Below are 25,211 nucleotides of genomic sequence, written 5' to 3' on the forward strand. Positions count from 1 at the left end.
TAAATTCAACTATCCAGTACAGTGGTCAGAATTTAGCAATTTTGCCAATTTCACACAAATTTCAAAAGATGCCAATTTCGGAATAGGGTCCAGAATAAACAAGAAAGACATTCCTGGCACTAAAATGACATTTCCTCTAGTCATTAGTCACGTCTCAAGGCCCCTCTTATATTCTTTTGCTTTCCACTTTGAATTTTTATTCTCACAAAAAATATAAGATTTACTGTTATGCAGACTACTGCATTAGTGTAAAAAATGGTATAAATATTATTGGTGCACTTGTGAAAGAATATTAGACTCACCAGTTGACGTGTATTGCACGCTTGGCACGATTTGTTTACTTTTGAAGTTTGGTAAAAATCGAACATTTCTGCTACTTTGAGCTCAATTTCAAGGCACCTTTCATTGTAAAACCAGTCAAAATCATCTCAATTTCAGTAATATGTCCTCCATTCTATAAAATGAGACCAAGAAAACTAGAATACAACAATAAATACTATACGAAAATACACTGCAAAGTCGCTGATTTATTAAAAAAAAATGGAAAAAGTTTTTTTTTTTCTCATTATGCACCGTTTGCTGCAGGATTTTTTTTAGACTGTGCACACTGACCACATAGACCCATTCTTTCATATGAAGGCCTACCAGCTTTCTCCCACTAGATTTGAGGTCGCTAGAATTTATGAGTACTAGTACGTCAAAAACCCCTACGCGTAAGACGTACTAGTACGACGAAAACCCTCAAAGGGTTAAATAGGACATCTCCACTGCCTCCAACCGTCTCCTCGCTGCTGCATTTACCACCCAAGCTTCACATCCATATAAGAGTGTTGGTACTACTATACTTTCATAAATTCCCTTCTTTGCCTCCATAGATAACGTTTTTTGACTCCACATATACCTCAACGCACCACTCACCTTTTTTCCCTCATCAATTCTATGATTAACCTCATCCTTCATAAATCCATCCGCCGGCACGTCAACTATCAAGTATCTGAAAACATTCACTTTTTCCATACTCCTCCCCAATTTGATATCCAATTTTTCTTTATCTAAATCATTTGATACCCTCATCACCTTACTCTTTTCTATGTTCACTTTCAACTTTCTACCTTTACACACATTCCCAAACTCATCCACTAACCTTTGCAATTTTTCTTTAGAATCTCCCATAAGCACAGTATCATCAGCATAAAGTAACTGTGTCAATTCCCATTTTGAATTTGATTCCCCAAAATTTAATCCCACCCCTCTCCCAAACACCCTAGCATTTACTTCCTTTACAACCCCATCTATAGATATATTAAATAACCATGATGACATTACACATCCCTGTCTAAGACCTACTTTTACCGGGAAGTAGTCTCCCTCTCTTCTACACACCCTAACCTGAGCCTCACTATCCTCATAAAAACTCTTTGCAGCATTTAATAACTTACCACCTATTCCATATACTTGCAACATCTGCCACATTGCTCCTCTATCCACTCTATCATATACCTTTTCTAAATCCATAAATGCAATAAAAACTTCCCTACCTTTATCTAAATACTGTTCACATATATGCTTCAATGTAAACACTTGATCTACACATCCCCTACCCACTCTGAAACCTCCTTGCTCATCCGCAATCCTACATTCTGTCTTATCTCTAATTCTTTCAATTATAACCCTACCGTACACTTTTCCTGGTATACTCAGTAAACTTATTCCTCTATAATTTTTACAATCTCTTTTGTCCCCTTTCCCTTTATATAAAGGGACTATACATGCTCTCTGCTAATCCCTAGGTACCTTCCCCTCTTTCATACATTTATTAAACAAAAGTGCCAACCACTCCAACACTATATCCCCCCCTGCTTTTAACATTTCTGTCATGATCCCATCAGTTCCAGCTGCTTTACCCCCTTTCATTCTACATAATATCTCACATACCTTCCCCACACTTACATTCTGCTCTTCTTCACTCCTAAAAGATGGTATACCTCCCTGACCAGTGCATGAAATTACCGCCTCTCTTTCTTCCTCAACATTTAAAAGCTCCTCAAAATATTCTCGCCATCTACCTAATACCTCCATCTCCCCATCTACTAACTCCCCTACTCTGTTTTTAACTGACAAATCCATACTTTCCCTATGCTTTCTTAACTTGTTTAACTCACTCCAAAATTTTTTCTTATTTTCATTAAAATTTCTTGACAGTGCCTCTCCCACTCTTTCATCTGCTCTCCTTTTGCACTCTCTCACCACTCTCTTCACCTTTCTTTTACTCTCCATATACTCTGCTCTTCTTATAACACTTCTGCTTTGTAAAAACCTCTCATAAGCTACCTTTTTCTCTTTTATCACACCCTTTACTTCATTCCACCAATCACTCCTCTTTCCTCCTTCCCCCACCCTCCTATAACCACAAACTTCTGCCTCACATTCTAATACTGCATTTTTAAAACTATTCCAACCCTCTTCAACGTCCCCACTACTCATCTTTGCACTAGCCCACCTTTCTGCCAATAGTCGCTTATATCTCACCCGAACTTCCTCCTCCCTTAGTTTATACACTTTCACCTCCCTCTTACTTGTTGTTGCCACCTTCCTCTTTTCCCATCTACCTCTTACTCTAATGATCCGATATATCAGTTGCCCCTCTATAAACATGTACATCCTGGAACCTACCCATCAACCTTTTTTCCACCAATACATAATCTAATAAACTACTTTCATTACGTGCTACATCATACCTTGTATATTTATTTATCCTCTTTTTCATAAAATATGTATTACTTATTACCAAATCTCTTTCTACACATAGCCCAATTAAAGGCTCCCCATTTACATTTACCCCTGGCACCCCAAATTTACCTACTACTCCCTCCATAACATTTTTACCCACTTTCACATTGAAATCCCCAACCACCATTACTCTCACACTTGATTCAAAACTCCCCATGCATTCACTCAACATTTCCCAAAATCTCTCTCTCTCTCTCTCTCTCTACACTTCTTTCTTCTCCAGGTGCATACTCGCTTATTATAACCCACTTTTCACATCCAATCTTTATTTTACTCCACATAATCCTTGAATTAATACATTTATAGTCCCTCTTTTCCTGCCATAGCTTATCCTTCAACATTATTGCTACTCTTTCTTTAGCTCTAACTCTGTTTGAAACCCCTGACCTAATCCCATTTATTCCTCTCCATTGAAACTCTCCCACCCCCTTCAGCTTTGTTTCACTTAAAGCCAGGACAACCAGCTTCTTCTCATTCATAACATCCACAATCATCTCTTTCTTATCATTTGCACAACATCCATGCACATTCAGACTTCCCACTGACAATTTTCTTCTTATTCTTTTTAGTAATCTTTACAGGAAAAGGGGTTACTAGCCCATTGTTCCCAGCATTTTAGTTGACTTTTACAACACGCATGGCTTACGGAGGAAAGATTATTATTCCACTTTTCCATGGATATAAAAGGAAAAGTAATAAGGCCAAGAACTATTAAGATAACATCAAAGAAAACTCAGATGAGTGTGTATAAATAAACGTGTACATGTATGTGAGTGTGACCTAAGTGTAAGTAGAAGTAGCAAGACATACTTGTAATCTTGCATATTTATGAGACAGACAAAAGACACCAGCAATCCTACCATCATGTAAAACAATTACAGGCTTTCGTTTTACACTCACTTGGCAGGACGGTAGTACCTCCCTGGGTGGTTGCTGTCTACCAACCTACTACCTATTAATAAATGTATTGTTTAATATATGTAATACTTGTATTTTTCCATATTACAGTATAACATTTATAAGTTTTATTGATTATTCAGGTTATTGGTGTCTGTGGGACAGAGGACAAAGCAGATCTTGTTCGCAAGAAAGGTGCTTGGTCAGCTCTTAAATACAATAAGAAGCATATTCTGGCAAAGGTAGGTATGTATAATGATGCAAATACAATATTCATCAAATTTTCCTGAATAACTCTTTATTGGAAGAAATACTGAACGAGGTACTAAGAATCAGTTGATAGAAACATGCATGCAGTAGAATTTTTGGCTTATATTACAGTGTGCATATACTTAGAGTGGAACCTTGGTTTTCGTTTGCGCTGGTTTTCATTTAATTCAGTTTTTGACGATTTTTTCGTCAAAATATTGTCCCAGTTTTCGTTCGTCACCTTGGTTTTTGTGCAGGTACACTTTAAAATCACTAAGAGTGTCCCTCTAGTCTTAACACCATAGTAATACAATACATAATAATGATCACTCTTGGACACATTAAATGTCTTATTTTATGTTAATATAGACATTTTCATTAACCCATCCATGATATTTTCTTCAAAATTATATAAGAAACACGTTACGTAGCATATAAACATACAATGTTTATATGCTATGGAGGGATGGTAGTTGGGTGGAGGGAAAACATTATGTTTTCTCTGGTCCAGCACGAGCGAAAACGTGTATGAATCTGCATTGGCCCAGTCACCCCCTTAATACTTAATGCTTTTTTTTACAATTCTCAGCATGAATCATTCATTACTTCTCCCTTTATTAATAATGGCATCTAAAGGTAGTTTCCTTCTTTCAACACACCAGCCGTATCCCACAGAGGCGGGGTGGCCCAAAAGGAAAAACAAAAGCTTCTCCTTTCACATTCAGTAATATGTACAGGAAAAGGGGCTACTAGCCCCTTGCTCCCGGCATTTTAGTCGCCTCTTACGACACGCATGGCTTACGGAGGAAAAATTCTGTTCCATTTCCCCATGGAGTTAAAGGTAGTTGTCAGAAACAATTAAACTCCCTGAACATAGTATGTCGACGGTAATAATATGGCTTTGGGCTGTATTAAATATCGTGTAGCTATGTAGGTACGTAGGTGTAGGTATGTAGCCCAGGCGGACTACATACCTACATCTACCGGCTACCTACACCAGATCTCTCTGGACAGATTTTTGTGCAACAAGGGTACAGTGACTCTCAAGCTTTTCCTTATTATTTTTTTTTATTATCACACCGGCCGATTCCCACCAAGGCAGGGTGGCCCGAAAAAGAAAAACTTTCACCATCATTCACTCCATCACTGTCTTGCCAGAAGGGTGCTTTACTACAGTTTTTAAACTGCAACATTAACACCCCTCCTTCAGAGTGCAGGCACTGTACTTCCCATCTCCAGGACTCAAGTCCGGCCTGCCGGTTTCCCTGAATCCCTTCATAAATGTTACTTTGCTCACACTCCAACAGCACGTCAAGTATTAAAAACCATTTGTCTCCATTCACTCCTATCAAACACGCTCAAGCATGCCTGCTGGAAGTCCAAGCCCCTCGCACACAAAACCTCCTTTACCCCCTCCCTCCAACCCTTCCTAGGCCGACCCCTACCCCGCCTTCCTTCCACTACAGACTGATACACTCTTGAAGTCATTCTGTTTCGCTCCATTCTCTCTACATGTCCGAACCACCTCAACAACCCTTCCTCAGCCCTCTGGACAACAGTTTTGGTAATCCCGCACCTCCTCCTAACTTCCAAACTACGAATTCTCTGCATTATATTCACACCACACATTGCCCTCAGACATGACATCTCCACTGCCTCCAGCCTTCTCCTCGCTGCAACATTCATCACCCCCGCTTCACACCCATATAAGAGCGTTGGTAAAACTATACTCTCATACATTCCCCTCTTTGCCTCCAAGGACAAAGTTCTTTGTCTCCACAGACTCCTAAGTGCACCACTCACTCTTTTTCCCTCATCAATTCTATGATTCACCTCATCTTTCATAGACCCATCCGCTGACACGTCCACTCCCAAATATCTGAATACGTTCACCTCCTCCATACTCTCTCCCTCCAATCTGATATTCAATCTTTCATCACCTAATCTTTTTGTTATCCTCATAACCTTACTCTTTCCTGTATTCACCTTTAATTTTCTTCTTTTGCACACCCTAGTGCCAGTAAAAGACAAAGAAGGGAAGTAACCCCGGATAGGGACTTGATACCTGAAGTTCTTATGGAAGAGGATTCCCCTTCCAAACAATAAACTCCCCTCCCTCTCCCCTCCTCGCATCTTCCATAGGCCAACAAGAGTCTTCAATAAAGGTTTAACTGATTTATATGTTCATTTATCCATTAAAATTAGTGGTTTATATTTATTTCTCATTATTTCTGTATGTAAAACTATAGCTATTCTCTCTAAAGTGTATTTTTTGTTAATATTTTTGGGTGTCTGGAACGGATTAATTGGATTTACATTATTTCTTATGGGAAATATTGCTTTAATTTTCGTTGAATTTGGTTTTTGTCAGACTCTCTGGAACGAATTAAAAATGAAAACCAAGGTTCCACTGTATTAATGTATATCTTGCTACTCGTTAATCTATTTTATAGAGTTCTCATAACTCTTATATAACATGGCACAGATGTTCCAAGACAAAACACAAGTGTGAACCCATTCTGTAGAATAAGTTTACATAGTATAAGGAAGGAAGGAAGGGAGGGTGGGAGGGGAGGGAAGAAGGAAGAGAAGGGGGGAGAGAGGGAGGGAAGGAAGGAAGGGAGGGGAAGGAAAAAAGTGGAAGAAAAAGAGTTAAATTTCAGAAGTATATCAGTGTGACTGATGATGGTCATTACAAATTTTTATTCCCAGGTTAACTAAAGAAATCCAAAGTACTGTGGCATTTTTTTTGGGGTGGGTGGGGGGGGTTCTTTTGTTCTCTTTCCTTGGATGTGACCCATGGTAACCCATTAAGTCCTCATACAGTACCTGTGTACTGCTAGATGTAAGAAGACTTGCCTGTTCATCTCTGCTCACCCAGGGATCGAATGTAGATCCTATTTATTTATATGCTGGACCCAGTACCTCTGGGCCACAAGTTTTCTGTGAAGGTTCACATGGAATATGCTGCTAATAAACTGACTCTTCTAAGACATAGAACATGTTTGAGTGAGTAATGGAAAACTTGAAGGCACACTTATACTGCAAGAACGTATACGTATTTTATAAATACTTTTCAGATGATACAAAACATCCAGTCATCAACTCTGTTACGTACCTAGATATGAAGTGAATATAGATGTTCCTTCCATGTAGCATCTCTCAATATACATATTCTTCCTTTAAACTGGCAATTAGAAAAATCTTCACACTGTTTTTTTTACAATTGTAATACCCTTTTTATTTTGTTCTTTACCAGAACATTAACCAATACATTTCCTAGCATAGTCAAAGAATATTTTATTTTATTGCAGTCAAAAATTTTAACTTTTTAATGTCAACAGTTTCTTAAAATAACTTGATATTATTAGCACTTTTCTTTTAAATCTGTGATGACAATGACGATGACGACGATGATGATGATGATGATGATGATGATGACGACGACGACGACGATGTTGATGATAGCTGAGGTGGTGCTGTGTTACACCTCATCTGTTTTTTTCATTGGTTCTTCAATTTGTTTGGCTACACTTGCAGTTATTTTCCATTCCTGCATTATTATTGTCTGGTTTATCTGCTCTTCAGTTTACTGCTTCTATTTATGTTCTCATTTTGTTTCCTCTCTTTTTTTTTTTTTTTTTTTAAATTTTGATGCCCCTCTAGTTATTCCAGGATTTTCTCACGTACTGGTTATTTCAAAACCTAAAAAAAAGTAATTTTTTTGGTGGCCAGTTACCGACCAACCAGGCTGTGGTCCGTATGTCAGTTTACGTACAGTCAGCAGTAACAGCCTGGTAGATCAGGCCCTGATTCACCATGAGGCCTGGTCACAGACTGGCCTCTGGAGTATTGACCCCTGAAACAACCTCCAGGTATACTTTGTTTTGTGTGCAATGGCTGCATCAAATTACAGATTAGATGGTGTTTGCCAGCTGCTCTTTGGGGCACCTTTTAATTAGTGTGGTGGCATTTAGTGGACATCTGAGTCACAAACAGTGATAAGGATATCAAGTAATGCAACTTCAGATTCATTGTTTTAAAAGAAATACTCTTATGCTTTACCTGGTGACATCAATTGGCTAAATTCCAAAGGTTTGGTGCTATCTCTGACCACTCAGACTTTCCCTACTATACACATGATGGAAAATATGAATAAATAGAAGAAAACAAATTCTCTCTGAACTCGAGACAACACTTGCAAAAATTTCACTCCTCTCTGCTAACAAGTGGACTGCTGCTTCTCTGCTGTCAGTTTTTTAAACCTTACCAATTCATTATAATATAAATAATATAATATAATATAATATAATATAATATAATATAATATAATATAATATAATAGTTGTAGCTACAGTTAGAGTAAGAGGTAGATGGGAAAAGAGGAAGGTGGCAACAACAAGTAAGAGGGAGGTGAAAGTGTATAAACTAAGGGAGGAGGAAGTTCAGGCGAGATATAAACGACTATTGGCAGAAAGGTGGGCTAGTGCAAAGATGAGTAGTGGGGGGGTTGAAGAGGGTTGGAATAGTTTTAAAAATGCAGTATTAGAATGTGGGGCAGAAGTTTGTGGTTATAGGAGGGTGGGGGCAGGAGGAAAGAGGAGTGATTGGTGGAATGATGAAGTAAAGGGTGTGATAAAAGAGAAAAAGGTAGCTTACGAGAGGTTTTTACAAAGCAGAAGTGTTATAAGAAGAGCAGAGTATATGGAGAGTAAAAGAAAGGTGAAGAGAGTGGTGAGAGAGTGCAAAAGGAGAGCAGATGAAAGAGTGGGAGAGGCACTGTCAAGAAATTTTAATGAAAATAAGAAAAAATTTTGGAGTGAGTTAAACAAGTTAAGAAAGCCTAGGGAAAGTATGGATTTGTCCATTAAAAACAGAGTAGGGGAGTTAGTAGATGGGGAGAGGGAGGTATTAGGTAGATGGCGAGAATATTTTGAGGAACTTTTAAATGTTGAGGAAGAAAGGGAGGCGGTAATTTCATGCACTGGCCAGGGAGGTATACCATCTTTTAGGAGTGAAGAAGAGCGTAATGTAAGTGTGGTGGAGGTACGTGAGGCATTACGTAGAATGAAAGGGGGTAAAGCAGCTGGAACTGATGGGATCATGACAGAAATGTTAAAAGCAGGGGGGGATATAGTGTTGGAGTGGTTGGTACTTTTGTTTAATAAATGTATGAAAGAGGGGAAGGTACCTAGGGATTGGCAGAGAGCATGTATAGTCCCTTTATGTAAAGGGAAAGGGGACAAAAGAGATTGTAAAAATTATAGAGGAATAAGTTTACTGAGTATACCAGGAAAAGTATACGGTAGAGTTATAATTGAAAGAATTAGAGGTAAGACAGAATGTAGAATTGTGGATGAGCAAGGAGGCTTCAGAGTGGATAGGGGATGTGTAGATCAAGTGTTTACATTGAAGCATATATGTGAACAGTATTTAGATAAAGGTAGGGAAGTTTTTATTGCATTTATGGATTTAGAAAAGGCATATGATAGAGTGGATAGAGGAGCAATGTGGCAGATGTTGCAAGTTTATGGAATAGGTGGTAAGTTACTAAATGCTGTAAAGAGCTTTTATGAGGATAGTGAGGCCCAGGTTAGGGTGTGTAGAAGAGAGGGAGAATACTTCCCGGTAAAAGTAGGTCTTAGACAGGGATGTGTAATGTCACCATGGTTGTTTAATATATTTATAGATGGGGTTGTAAAAGAAGTAAATGCTAGGGTGTTCGGGAGAGGGGTGGGATTAAATTATGGGGAATCAAATTCAAAATGGGAATTGACACAGTTACTTTTTGCAGATGATACTGTGCTTATGGGAGATTCTAAAGAAAAATTGCAAAGGTTAGTGGATGAATTTGAGAATGTGTGTAAAGGTAGAAAGTTGAAAGTGAACATAGAAAAGAGTAAGGTGATGAGGGTATCAAATGATTTAGATAAAGAAAAATTGGATATCAAATTGGGGAGGAGGAGTATGGAAGAAGTGAATGTTTTCAGATACTTGGGAGTTGACGTGTCGGCGGATGGATTTATGAAGGATGAGGTTAATCATAGAATTGATGAGGGAAAAAAGGTGAGTGGTGCATTGAGGTATATGTGGAGTCAAAAAACGTTATCTATGGAGGCAAAGAAGGGAATGTATGAAAGTATAGTAGTACCAACACTCTTATATGGATGTGAAGCTTGGGTGGTAAATGCAGCAGCGAGGAGACGGTTGGAGGCAGTGGAGATGTCCTGTTTAAGGGCAATGTGTGGTGTAAATATTATGCAGAAAATTCGGAGTGTGGAAATTAGGAGAATGTGTGGAGTTAATAAAAGCATTAGTCAGAGGGCAGAAGAGGGGTTGTTGAGGTGGTTTGGTCATTTAGAGAGAATGGATCAAAGTAGAATGACATGGAAAGCATATAAATCTATAGGGGAAGGAAAGAGGGGTAGGGATCGTCCTCGAAAGGGTTGGAAAGAGGGGGTAAAGGAGGTTTTGTGGGCGAGGGGCTTGGACTTCCAGCGGGCGTGCGTGGGCGTGTTAGATAGGAGTGAATGGAGACGAATGATACTTGGGACCTGACGATCTGTTGGAGTGTGAGCAGGGTAATATTTAGTGAAGGGATTCAGGGAAACCGGTTATTTTCATATAGTCGGACTTGAGTCCTGGAAATGGGAAGTACAATGCCTGCACTTTAAAGGAGGGGTTTGGGATATTGGTAGTTTGGAGGGATATGTTGTGTATCTTTATACGTATATGCTTCTAAACTGTTGTATTCTGAGCACCTCTGCAAAAGCAGTGATAATGTGTGAGTGTGGTGAAAGTGTTGAATGATGATGAAAGTATTTTCTTTTTGGGGATTTTCTTTCTTTTTTTTGGGTCACCCTGCCTCGGTGGGAGACGGCCGACTTGTTGAAAAAAAAAAAAAAAAATAAAGAACACCCAGTTTTATGGATCTGCTGCCATTTGACTTTTTTTTTTTTTGACCTTTCTGCACTGTTCTGCTCTGCTTATTAGTCTTGGTCATCCTTTGATTCTCAAAACATAATTTACTTCAAGTAGAAATTTTTGACTAATTTGGTGTTTGTACATTACACACATGTGCAACACTTGGGCATCTTTATTAATGAAATGTTTTGCCACACAGTGGCTTCATCAGTTCAGTACAAAGAAGAATGGTGGAGATCAGAAGGAGTTTGAGGTAGTCAGTCCCTCTGCCTGGAGTCAATGTAATCAGTCAGTCAAGAGTGATGAACTGATTACCTTAAACTCCTTCTGATCTTCACCATTCTTCTTTGTATTAGACTTATGAAGCCACTATGTAGTGTAACATTTCCACAGTAAAGGTACCCAAGTGTTTTACGTGTATCTAATTTATCAACCTGTCGGTTCTCTGAACTATTTATCTATATGACTCACGAAATCATAATGACACAATTGCAAACAAACCATACCACAGGCGGGGTATGGTCTATTTATCTATACATACTTTGGTGTTTCATGAAACTGGTGCGAGTTTAGAATTGTTGTAAGGTAGATGTGCAGGTTCAGAGAAATCTTGATTTAATAAACTAGTAATGGGAGAGGGGTGTCTTCTCATGCTGATTGTCCATTAAACACGAGATGGTTTTTCCATGGTCCTAACATTAATGGACAAATCTGGAAATGACAGAATTTTGCCCTTGTTGATGCATTTGCACTGTATATACAGTTCGGTAATTCTTCTGTGTCTTACAGGTAAATGAAGTGACGAATGGTAAAGGTGTAGATATTATCTTTGATGCTGTTGGAGGAGATGTCTTTAATGATTGCTTGCATTGGTAAGTTATATTTACTCCCACCGTTAACTTTCCATTTACTCTGTAAATTTTCATGCTTTGATTTCACCACCTCAGTTCAACCACTTTAAAATTTCATACCATTGAACCAATATAATTTCAAGGTAATTTATCTTTAATTTACTGTTTTTCTTTATTTGCAACCTATCTCATTGTACTTATGACTGTAATGAATCACTCAAGCTGTAATAATGTAAGCTACTAGGCTAGATATAAATAGTATGTAAATCTTGTGATTAGTTTGCCCAAAATTCATTTGCATAATTAGTGGCTCTAACATCCCAGGTTCAGGAACTTCAAGCGCTCCCAGTAATTGAGGTGTTTTATCTCCATTATGCTTGCCGTGAAGGTTCTCTGTACATTTTCTAGGTCAGCAATTTCACCTGCCTTGAAAGGTGCTGTTAGTGTGCAGCAATATTCCAGCCTAGATAGAACAAGTGACCTGAAGAGTGTCATCATGGGCTTGGTATCTCTAGTTTTGAAGGATAATGAGAACCTTCAAAACTAGAGATGCCAAGCCCATGATGACACTCTTCAGGTCACGTGTTCTATCTAGGCTGGAATATTGCTGCACACTAACAGCACCTTTCAAGGCAGGTGAAATTGCTGACCTAGAAAATGTACAGAGAACCTTCACGGCACGCATAACGGAGATAAAACACCTCAATTATTGGGAGCGCTTGAAGTTCCTGAACCTGTAATCCCTGGAACGCAGGCGGGAGAGATACATGATTATACAAACCTGGAAAATCCTAGAGGGACTAGTACCAAACTTGCACATGAAAATCACTCACAAAGAAAGCAAAAGACTCGGCAGACGATGCAACATCCCCCCAATGAAAAGCAGGGGTGTCACTAGCACGTTAAGAGACAATACAATAAGTGTCAGGGGCCCGAGACTGTTCAACTGCCTCCCAGCATACATAAGGGGGATTACCAATAGACCCCTGGCTGTCTTCAAGCAGGCACTGGACAAGCACCTAAAGTCGGTACCTGACCAGCCGGGCTGTGGCTTGTACTTTGGATTGCGTGCAGCCAGCAGTAACAGCCTGGTTGATCAGGCTCTGATCCACCAGGAAGCCTGGTCACAGACCGGGCCGCGGGGGCATTGACCCCCGGAACTCTCTCCAGGTAAACTCCAGGTACTCGTTTACCGATGCCTCGGACTTACGACTGGCTCTCACCAGCATTCATACCTAAATAATGTATATTAGAGCTGATTTCCTCTATTCTGTTTATTTCAGTATACAGTACACTACTGTATAAACATTTAAAAATATACCAGAAATGTTATAAATGGTGCAAAGGTGACATTAAAATAGTATCAAAGATGGTTGACACAAACCCACTACCATTATAATATGCTCCTCACTTAGCGATGAATTCGTTTAATGACATGGTCTTTGGAACGGAACTCCATCGTTAAGTGAGGAGAGGCTGTATTTAGTTATAACTACAGTAAGAGTAAGAGGAAGATGGAGTACAAGGAGAATGTCATCAGTGGGTAAGAATGAAGTGAAAGTGAATGAATTAGAGGAGATAGAGTAAGATATAGGCAGCTATTGGGGAAATGTGGGTTAGAGAAAGTACAGATAATGAGGAGGTGTGAATGAAAAATTCTCATAGTTCATTGATATTTCAGTGTGGCACACGAAGGTAGTGTCATAGTTGCAGGGTTTGCCAGTCGTGTTATCCCCCACATTGAAACCAGTCAGCTGTTACCCAAGGCCGTCTCCTTGATAGGACTCTCCCTCACACACTACCGTGATGCAAACAACACTGTATACAGGTAAGAACTTTCTAATGGTTTATGTATATGTTGCATCATCGTATAATTTGCTTCACATGTAGTGCATTAATTTTCATTACATTGAACTCTCTTAAAACGACCACTTAATAAATGAAACTTTTGAGACACTTATATTATTAAGCATCACCAAACAGGTAGAATTAGATATCACAATGAATTATTTTCAGAAGTCTAATCAAAATCATTTTGTTCTGGAGTGTGGATAGATATTTTTTTTTTGACTGTAAAGCTGTGTGTTAGTGCTAACCAGATTTAATCTGGCACATAATAGAACCTTGACTCACAGTATGTCACATTTATGATAATGACACTTGAGAACCAAGTACATAATTACTTAGGAACACTAATTTGCATATATGATCATTGCAAATGTTCAAAGTAAATTATTTTCATTACCTGTCTTGTTTTTCTCATTAGCTTTTACCAAATGCACCTGTATTTTGTGTATGTTAATTTTATGCTGTATAGAGAGCTCATGTTTGTTTGGCAGAGATTAACCCTTAAAATGTCCAAATGTAGATCTACGTTTTCACTGCCAGCGCTCCAAATACAGTGGACCCCCGGTTAACGATATTTTTTCATTCCAGAAGTATGTTCAGGTGCCAGTACTGACCGAATTTGTTCCCATAAGGAATATTGTGAAGTAGATAGTCCATTTCAAACCCCCAAACATACACGTACAAACGCACTTACATAAATACACTTACATAATTGGTTGCATTGGGAGGTGATCGTTAAGCGGGGGTCCACTGTATTTTGAAAAATAAAAAAAATAATTTTTTTTTAAATTAAAGAGGGCAATTTTCTGTGTGTTATAAGAGAATAAAAAAATTTTAGGACTAGTACTTACTGAGATATAAAACAGCGAAGTTGGTGCTGGATGCTCGCCTGCCAGCAACATGGAGTCCTGCCGCTTGCAGAAGTGTTGTCAATATACTGTATCTTTTTTACTCGTTTTTATTTTAATTTATTTAATTTCTATGTTCTGATAATTACAATTTATAGTAGTTCTTGTGATTTCATAGCCAGTCTTTGTTCTGACACTAATACACCTACCATCCGACTTACGACCGAGTTCGGTTCTGAGAAACCGGTCGTAAGTCGAAATGGTCGTAAGTCGAACTTTACTACTGAATATCAACAAAACATTTTTGTAAAGACTTTATTTTATTGTTTTATTTTGGTATTTCATGTTTTACTTTACTTTTTATGTTGTTAGTATTGTATTTTATACTGTAAGGTTTAGGATAAACACTGTGTACAACACAAATAGTTGTTTATTTCCCAGAAATTTGGCATAAAAAACACGGTCGTAAGTCGAGTGGTCGTAAGTCAAGCAGGTTGTAAGTCGGATGGTAGGTGTATTAGGTACTGAAATAGTACTCAAAGAGTCACAGTCACACAAGCAGGTGTACATTTTCACCTGCCTTGGTCATTTACTATTGTCTAGAAATATATACAAAGGAGGGGGTGTTAATTTTGCAGTTTTATAACTGTAGTGTAAAGCACCCCTCTGGCAAGACAGTGATGGAGTGAATGATGATGAAAGTTTTTCTTTTTCAGGCCACCCTGCCTTGGTGGGAATCAGCCGATGTGTTAATAAAAAAAAAATATTTATAAGTCTCTGCAATGTTTTAGACATGCTGGAGTATATACGAAACTTCTTGATGCATGGTGTTTATGATGAGTGTCACTAAACTGCTGACAGGGTAAGCAGTGGAGTGACACAATGATAGTGCCTTGCTGCAGGGAACCCTGGCTTTATTTGTTTACACTGTTTACATGTATGTCTGTTTGTCTATTTATCTGTCTGTCTGTCTATCTGTTTGTCTGTTTGTCTATCTGCTTATCTTTCTGTCTGCCTGTGTGTCTCTCTTTCTGTCTGCCTGTGAGTGTGTCTGTTTTTCTGTCTGCCTGTGTGTCTTGGTCTGTTTGTCTACCTGTGTGTATCTGTCTTTCTGTCTGCCTGTGTGTGTCTGTTTTTCTGTCTGCCTGTGTGTCTTGGTCTGTTTGTCTACCTGTGTGTATCTGTCTTTCTATCTGCCTGTGTGTGTGTCTTTCTATCTGCTTGTCTCTCAGTCTCAGAGAGCGGCTCATAAACCAACAGGTATTACGCACGATGCAGTAGTTATGTCTGATTCCTGATGAAGTGAAAATGCATATTACTTGCCACTGAGTTACCAGTCATGGATACTGTGTCTTCTGTCTACAAGCACTGTATAGCACTTTGCCTGGAATTTTTGGGCTATCCTGGGTAATTTACACTATGTATAACAACTGTGCTTATGTGTACATATGACAGAGATATAGACAGATAGACAGACAGATACAGACAGAGAGACAGCCAGTGGTAAAAAAAATGAAAGGATGTTGCACAAATGTTACACATGGGTTATTATAGAGGTTTTTGATATTTCCTTGATCACTTGTGGCCACATCCATAACTTTCCTCTTACAAGGGAAGTGTTAATATGACAGGGCATCAGTGAATCCCTGGTGTTTGCCACGCTATTTGCTGTAGCTGGCGCTCAGTTTTACTGGTGCTCCCACAAGGTACTAAGTGGTCCAGGATTTTTTTTAATACTGCACACACTGAGTGTTAAGACCCATTCTATACTGACCAGGCATCTCAGCCCAATCATGCCAAATTTGGAGGCAGGAAAAATAAAACGTAGATCTATGTTTGGAGCGCTAGCAGTGCAAACGTAGATTTATGTTTGGACAGTTTGAGGGTTAATGAAGCACTAACAATTGAATATATATACGATTTTCTTAAATCTTCGTGAATTATAAAAAATTCTCATTGTGTTACATTTTCCAAATGTATTGGTATTGTGTGTTTATTCTGTTTATGCATTTGCAGAGAGTTCATGTTTTTTGGGTAGAGATTGGCTATATACTGTAGATTTAATAATTACATACTATGGTTGCTGCCAAATAACTAAAAGTGAAAAGTAATGATAACTCTTGAATCTGTTGCTCTCACTTATAATGTGTTTGATGATAACTCTTGAATATAAACATTTGAACCCTTAAAATTCATCTTTGGATGTGATATTCTCATTGTTGGAGCTGTTACTGGAGAATGAACAATGGTAAATTAAATAGGCATTCCCACAATGCACTGCAGTAGATCCAGTTTTTTTTTATATTGCACACACTGACAGCACAGACCCTTTCTCATATCTAGGACTATCAGGGGTGTCTCACCAAATTTGAGTCCACTAGAATATATGAGTACATCTATGTAAGCAATGTTGGCATCAGTAATGTAGAGCTACATGGGAGACAGTGAAAATGTTAAAGTGAAGTCATTGTATTTCCCACCTTCAGCTAACTGGTTTCCTTGAATCTCTTCATAAATGTTTCTTTGCTCACACTGCAACAGCATGTCAAGTCATGATCTAATGCATTCATGCAAGGCTGTTAGATACTCAGGCTCCTAGCCTTCAAAACCACCTTTAGCCTCCTTCCTCCAACCCTTCCTGGGACAACCACTACTGAAATGTTCTGCATAGCTATGGGCTTTTAACATGTATAAACAATGTATCATGTTGAAGTATACTTGTATTATAAACAATAATAATAACTATTATTATTATTATTATTGCTAAAAGTACATGTACAAGGTGTACAGGCCTAACTGACATTAACCCTCTGACTGTTTCGATCGTATATACAGTGGACCCCCGGTTCGCGATACTAATCCGTTCCTGAGAGCTCATCGTAAACCAAAAATATCGGAAAGCGAATCAATTTTCCCCATAAGAAATAATGGAAATCAAATTAATCCGTGCAAGACACCCAAAAGTATGAAAAAAAAACTTTTACCACATGAAATATTAAGTTTAATGCAATAGAATAGTAATTACAATAACAACAATAACAATAAATAACAATAAATAACGAAAGAATAATTGACACTTACCTTTAATGAAGATCTGGTGATGATTGATGGGATGGGAGGAGGGGAGAGTGTGGATGGTGTTAGCATTTAGAAGGGGAATCCCCCTCCATTAGGACTTGAGGTAGCAAGTCCTTTTCCGGGGTTACTTCTCTTTTTCTTTTAATGCCACTAGGACCAGCTTCAGTCACTGGACTTCTGTCGCACAACATAACTGGCAGCCTCACCATGCCTAATCACACTATGTATACCACTACGATTCTTAAATCTTTCAAACCAACCTTTGCTGGCCTTAAATTCACTCACATCACCACTAGTTGCAGGCAATTTTTTTACCAAATCGTCATGCAACTGCCTAGCCTTTTCACAAATGATTGCTTGAGAGATGCTATCTCCTGCTATCTGTTTTTCATTTATCCACACCAATAACAGTCTCTCAACATTTTCTAACACTTGCGGTCGCTGTTTCGTGATCACAGTTGCACCTTTTGCAAGAACAGCTTCCTTGATTGCCGTTTTCTTGCTCACTATAGTAGAGATGGTTGATTGGGGTTTACTATACAACCTGACCAGCTCCGACACACGCACTCCACTTTCGTACTTTGCAGTTATCTCTTTCTTCATTTCAACAGTCATTAGCACCCTTGGTCTCGAAGGGTTGGCACTGGGAGCTTTCTTGGGGCCCATGGTGACTTATTTTGCAAAAACAGGCACCAAAAACAGTGATAATATGGATAATATGGAATGTACCGAATGTATCCTTAGATGCGCTCACACTGGCTGGCTTGTAAACACTGGCACACACGGGGCGGTTCAGGCCACACATGGAGACATCTCATACGAACCACATCGCATACCGGGTTTTGTATCGGGAAGCGAGGCAAATTTTCTGCGATATAATGCATCGGTTACTGGATTTATAGGATACCGATAGCATCGCGAACCGGGGGTCCACTGTATACGTCTTAAGAGCCACCGTGTTTGACATATACAGTGGACCCCCGCATAGCGACCTTAATCCGTGCAAGAGGGCTGGTTGTTATGCGAAATGTTCGGTATGCGAATGAATTTTCCCCATAAGAAATAATGGAAATCAAATTAATCCGTGCAAGACACCCAAAAGTATGAAAAAAAAAATTTTACCACATGAAATATACATTTTCCTACACACAAAGAGAAGGATACATGCACAATAGTAGAGTAGTACATGCACAATATATATTGTGCATGTACTACTCTACTAAATGAAGAATAAATGACACTTACCTTTATTGAAGATGCAGCAATGACTGATGAGACACTGTGTCCTGGGAGTGCCTTTTCCTCCTGAGTACTGTAGGTCCTGTTTGGCATTTTCTTCCAGAACATGCCTTATCACACTGTGTATGCCACTACGATTCTTAAATCTCTCAAACCAACCTTTGCTGGCTCTAAATTCACCAATATGAGCACTAGTTCCAGGCATTTTCCCTGTTCACCTGGGTGTTAGTCGACTGGTGTGGGTTGCATCCTGGGAGACAAGATTAAGGGCCCCAATGGAAATAAGTTAGACAGTCTTCGATGACACTGACTTTTTTGGGTTATCCTGGGTGGCAAATCCTCTGGGGTTAATTGTTTCTTGGTATTCTCAATAAGCCACACTAACAACGGTGCTACAGCAGCAGCAGCAGCTGACGGTGGTACAGCAGCAACAGACGATGCTACAGCAGCAACAGACGATGCTACAGCAGCAGCAGACGATGCTACAGCAGCAGCAGACGATGCTACAGCAGCAGCAGACGATGCTACAGCAGCAACAGATGATGCTACAGCAGCAGCAGACGATGCTACAGCAGCAGCAGACGATGCTACAGCAGCAGCAGACGATGCTACAGCAGCAACAGACGATGCTACAGCAGCAGCAGACGATGCTACAGCAGCAGCAGACGATGCTACAGCAGCAGCAGACGATGCTACAGCAGCAACAGACGATGCTACAGCAGCAGCAGACGATGCTACAGCAGCAGCAGACGATGCTACAGCAGCAACAGACGATGCTACAGCAGCAGCAGACGATGCTACAGCAGCAGCAGACGATGCTACAGCAGCAACAGACGATGCTACAGCAGCAGCAGACGATGCTACAGCAGCAGCAGACGATGCTACAGCAGCAGCAGACGATGCTACAGCAGCAGCAGACGATGCTACAGCAGCAGCAGACGATGCTACAGCAGCAGCAGACGGTACTACAGCAGCAGCAGCAGCTGACGGTGGTACAGCAGCAGCAGCTGACAGTGCAGCAGCAGCTGACAGTGCAGCAGCAGCTGACGGTGGTACAGCAGCAGCTGTACCACCAATAGTAGCGATGGTTGATTGGGGTTTATTATACAACCTGGCCAGCTCGGAGACACGCACTCCACTTTCATACTTATCAATGATCTTTTTCTTCATCTCCATAGTAATTCTCACCCTTATTGCTGTAGGGTTGGCACTAGAAGCCTTCTTGGGGCCCATGGTCACTTATTTTCCAGAAAAAAAATCACCAAAAACACTGTAATAATACGAAATGTTCCGATTGTATGCTTGGATGTTACCGCGGAGGCTGGCTGGTAAACAATGCCACTGGCGGAACATGTGAGCGTGGCTCAGGCCGCACATTGGACGCGTCTCGGACGAAGGGCGGTGAGCGGGTTTTTGGGCGGTATGCAAGGCAAAATTTTTGCGATCAAAGCGTCCGGTATGCGGATTGTACGGTATGCGATGCGTCCGGTATGCGGGGGTCCACTGTATATACTGTACTCATAAATTCTAGTGGCTTCAAATCAAGCAGGAGAAAGCTGGTAGGCCCACATGTGAGGGAATGGGTCTGTGTGGTCAGTGTGCACCATATAAAAAAAATCCTGCAGCACACAGTGCATAATGAGAAAAAAAAACTGACCGTTTTTTTAATTAAAATGCCGACTTTGTGGTCTATTTTTGTTTAGTATTTATGGTTGTATTCTCGTTTTCTTGGTCTCATTTGATAGAATAGAAAACATATTATAGAAATAGAGATGATTTTGATTGCTTTTACTATGAAAAGAACCTTTAAATGGAGCTCAAGGTAGGGGAAATGTTTGATTTTTGCCGATGTTCAAAAGTAAACAAATGATGTCATTTTCCAATAAATGTTGAAGTAGCCATTCTAATATGCAGTCATGAATAGGTTGACATTATTTATTCAATTATTACAATACTGCAGTAGTCTGCATAACAGTAAATCTTCTATTTTTTGTTTGAATAAAAATTCAAAATAGAAAGCAAAAGTATTATCAGAGGGGCCTGGAGATGTGACTGATAAACAGAGAAAATGTTATTTTAGAGCCAGGAATGTCTGCATTGTTCATTCTGGACCCTATTTTGAAATTGTCATATTTTTTAATTTTCATGACATTGGCCAAATTGCAAATTTCTGATCACGTTATTGGGTAGTTGAAATCGGTAAATGGGCAGTTTCTTGTATTCAGTCGATAGAAAAAATGGAGTTCTAAAGAAATAGCTATGAGTTTGGTCGGCTGGAACAGTGGAATTAGCTGAAATTAGGGCTCAAAGTGGGTGAAATCGCCGATTCGTAAATATCGCTGAGGTTGCTAACTTCACAAGAGCGTAGTTCTGTCACTTTTCCATCAAGTTCCATTCTTTTGGTGTCATTAAAATCGGGAAAAGATTCTCTATCATTTCATAAGAAAAATTTTTTTTTTTTTTTCAGAAATTTTGCGACACCAGGAGACACCTCAGGATTTGGGGTTGCAACAGTCAGGGGGCTAATGACATACTACTACTATATAGAAAGCCACTTGTTATGCAGAGCATATCGGGCAAATTACATCAATTTTATCCCAGGATGTGACCTTCACCAGTCGACTAGCTCACAGGTACCCATTTTACTGATGGGGAACAGACAACTGATGTAAAGAAACACCAAGTGTTTCTACCCTCACCGGGAATCGAACCCAGACACTTGCTGTTTGAAACGAGAGCTTTAGCCACCAGGCCACTGTTCATTTAGAAAAATAGTTATTTGAAGTGTTTACTGTGTTAGGTTGTTAAAAATAGTGTATGTAAATTACCCATCCGAGTTAAAATGTTATTCATGATATCATAAAAATAAATATTTACTGTTCTATTTGAGCCTAAGAATTAAAAACAAAAATTTTAATTTTCAGACAAGTAGTGGAAGATGTGATAGACATGCATGAAATGGGACTTATCAAGCCACATATATCTGCCTTATTTAAGCTGGAGGACTGTAAATCAGCATTCACGTTCATGACAGAAAGGATGTCTACAGGAAAAGTGGTTCTGGAAATTCAATAAAGAAGTCTCTAAAGTTATGCAGTTTTTGTCTACATTTTAATTGGTTTGGATAAGAAAATATTTCTTGATAAAATATGTTGGCTATGTGAAATTCTACAAATGAAGTTGGCTGAAACTGTGTTGATTGTTGTTCCTTACATACATTACCAGTTTTGTCCATAACATCCGTGCTTTTGTAGGTGCCACTAACTGGATCACAGGTATTGTGACCACTGTAAAATGACTCTTTGAATAAAGACTTGAGTATTCATAGCACGGAACTTACCCTTCTCCTTAAGGTACTCAACACTCTATTGGGTTATTTTGACATGAGATCTCACTATGTCACATAGTTTTGTCTGAAGACTTATGCATTTGTAAGCTCAATGAAGCATTATATCTGCTGCTTATGTCTTCTATTCTTTTTATTGTACAGCTTTACATTTCAAATTTTCAAACTAATAGAATATTATAGTGTTTAAAGTTACAGAACACAAATGATCCAACAAAATAATTTGTCAGTTGGGCTTTATGCAGTTATAAGGGTATGAATATTCTTAAAAGTATTATAAGTGAAACTGGAAAAGGTTTGTAATGGCTGATGTTTCATTGTGTGCCATTTTGGTGGTCTGTTGGCCTAAAATTTGAGGTACCTGGTAATAATGGTTGAGCTGTGCTGTATTTGTGGACAGCAGTTGTACAATATTGCTCTGTTTTGTTTTTATAAGTTGTTTAAGGTTATGAACAGGTTATTTACATTCATCTTACTTGTACTGGGTAAGATATGGTATAAAATATTGAGAAATATGGAATAAAACATGTATAGTGTTAAGATGTTTTAATGAGAAAACATTTTGCGACAAATGCCTTCTTCAGGACTGAAGAAGAAGACATTCATAGAACAACATTTCCTCATTAAAATATCCCAATACTGCATATGTGTCTTATTTCACAATATTTTGTACTTGATTTAGGAGCAGGTAGCAAATATCATCACATTCTGTAATAGTAAATAGATATATGCCTCACCTAGCTTTTCTCCTTTTAACCCTTTCACTGTTGGTGTCGTATTAGTATGGCTTACAAGCCAGTGTTGGTGCCGTATTAATACGCCAAAATTCTAGTGGCTTCAGATCTAGCGGGAGAAAGCTGGTAGACCTACATGTGAATGAATAGGTCTATGTGATCAGTGTATGCAGTATAAAAAAATCCTGCAGCACACAGTGTATAATAATAAAAAAAAAAACTGTGTTTTTGGTTTAAAACACTAAATTTGAGGTGTATTTTCATATGGTATTTATGGTTGTATTCTCATTTTCTTGGTCTCATTTGATGGAATGGAAGATGTATTACAAGAATAGAGATGATTTTGATTGGTTTCATGATGAAAAGTATCTTGAAATTGAGCTCAAATTAGCAAAAATGTTTGATTTTTGCTGATGTTCAATAAACAAATGACATCACCGTCCAATATGTGTCCAACTGGCCAGTCTAATACGCAGTCACGAATGGGATGACATTATTTATACAATTATTACAATAATGCAGTAGTCTACATAACTGTAAATCTTCTATTTTTTGTGTGAATAAAAATTCAAAATGGAAAGCAAGAGTAATATAAGAGGGGCCTGGAGACATGACTTATGAACAGAGAATATGTTATTTTAGTGCCAGGATTGTCTGCATTGTTTATTCTGGACTCTATTTTGAAACTGACATCTTTTGAAATTTGTGTGAAATTGGCCAAATTGGCAATTTCTTACCACTTTATTGAGTAGTTGAAATTTGGTAAATGGGTGATTTCTTGTACTCAGTCGATAGAACAAATGGAGTTCTAGCAAAATAGCTGTGAATTTGTTTGACTGGAACAGTGGAATTGGTCGAAAATAGTGCTCAGACTGGGTGAAATTGCCAATGTGTATATATCGCCAAGACCGCTAACTTTGTGAGCACATTCCGTACGTTTTCCTTCAAATTTTGTACTTTTGGTGTCATTACCAATGGGGAAAGATTCTCTATCATTTCATAAGTAAAAATGACTTTTTTTTTTTTTAAATTCTTCAACACTGAAAGGAAGTGTGTGAGCAGGGGTCTTGACAGTGAAAGGGTTAATAATAACAAGCAATGTTGAACTCAGTGTTTGGCTAAAATACATGCATATTTCTAGAGATGTTGAAATCTTCAAAAAAGGTTTCAGTTTTAGAAGAAAATAAAATATTCTTCAGTGGCAGAATGAGATAATCAGACAGTCATTTGGTCTGGAATTTTAATTGAAAAAGTAGATAGTGGAGAAGTTTTGACCAATCAGTGGTGGAGAATTACTTCTCTTATCAGTCACCAGAGTTACAGCAACTTGCATATACTGTATCCCAGTTGTACATCAACACTTTTCAATGCTGTAGTACAAAACTGTACTTACTGTGAATACTCATTTTCAGTGACCCTATATTGAACCATACCCCCGGCCGGGATTGAACCCGCGGTCATAGAGTCTCAAAACTCCAGCCCGTCGCGTTAGCCACTAGACCAGCTAGCCACAATAAGATTCATCCAACTAGGTATATTTCTACACCATAGGAAAGTTAGCACAGGCACCTCTGTGACCACAAATGCAAGTTTTTACAGACGAATCTCCAGCTAGCGTGGCCGTGACGAACTCTAGCTCAAGTCCCTTCACTGCCGTCAACAATCGTGTCATTACGATTTCTTGAGTCATGTTGACGGCAGTGAAGGGACTTGAGCTAGAGTTCGTCACAGCCACGCTAGCTGGAGATTAGTCTGTAAAAACTTGCATTTGTGGTCACAGAGGTGCCTGTGCTAACTTTCCTATGGTGTAGAAATATACCTAGTTGGATGAATCTTATTGTGGCTAGCTGGTCTAGTGGCTAACGCGACGGGCTGGAGTTTTGAGACTCTATGACCGCGGGTTCAATCCCGGCCGGGGGTATGGTTTATTTGCAATCGTGTCATTACGATTTCTTGAGTCACCCTATATTGCATTTTAAAGTGCAATTTTTTCAACCAGTGAAACCTTCGGTAAAGCACACAAGACAGCATGCTGCTGAGAAGTGCAAACCCTGCACTGTGGTGCCCAACTCTCACTTGGCTCTTGGGCACTGCTTGGTGAACCATGTCCAAACCAACACCTCACCTCCCATCCCCTTCCTTCAAGCGAGATTTCTTGATACCAGTGAGGGGGTTCCTCATCCAAGGAATTGAAGCTACTCTGGACTTCCTTGAATCAAACCTGATTGCCTCCCATTCCAGGGGCTGTATGTAAAAGAAGGAAATAAAAGTGAACATAGGAAAGAGAAGGGTGATGAGAGTAACAAAAAATTTAGGTAATGAATGACTGGATATCTGACTGGAAGAAGGGAGTATGGAGGAAGTGAACATGTTCACATATTTAGGAGTGGATCTGTCAGTTGATGGG

At 39.1% G+C, this 25,211-nt stretch overlaps 1 protein-coding gene across 5 annotated transcripts in view; it reads left to right on the forward strand.

The window, feature by feature from the left end:
• The window catches only part of LOC128690643 (quinone oxidoreductase-like protein 2 homolog), a 172,183-nt gene extending 149,610 nt beyond the window's left edge, over positions 1 to 22,573 (forward strand). For 3 of the 5 annotated variants that reach the window (XM_070089599.1, XM_070089598.1, XM_070089597.1), the window contains exons 6-10: positions 3,831 to 3,929; positions 11,650 to 11,732; positions 13,393 to 13,539; positions 21,192 to 21,357; positions 21,649 to 22,573. In XM_070089599.1, the coding sequence (XP_069945700.1) occupies positions 3,831 to 3,929; positions 11,650 to 11,732; positions 13,393 to 13,539; positions 21,192 to 21,357; positions 21,649 to 21,681 (528 nt within the window). In that variant the 3' untranslated portion in view covers positions 21,682 to 22,573. The remainder of the gene's footprint in view (positions 1 to 3,830; positions 3,930 to 11,649; positions 11,733 to 13,392; positions 13,540 to 21,191; positions 21,358 to 21,648) is intronic. The other 2 variants (XM_070089596.1, XM_070089600.1) reach the window with 1 other exon arrangement.
• The last annotated feature ends 2,638 nt before the right edge of the window (positions 22,574 to 25,211 follow it).

This window comes from Cherax quadricarinatus, chromosome 29 (assembly GCF_038502225.1).
Source record: "Cherax quadricarinatus isolate ZL_2023a chromosome 29, ASM3850222v1, whole genome shotgun sequence".
Taxonomy (NCBI): domain Eukaryota; kingdom Metazoa; phylum Arthropoda; class Malacostraca; order Decapoda; family Parastacidae; genus Cherax; species Cherax quadricarinatus.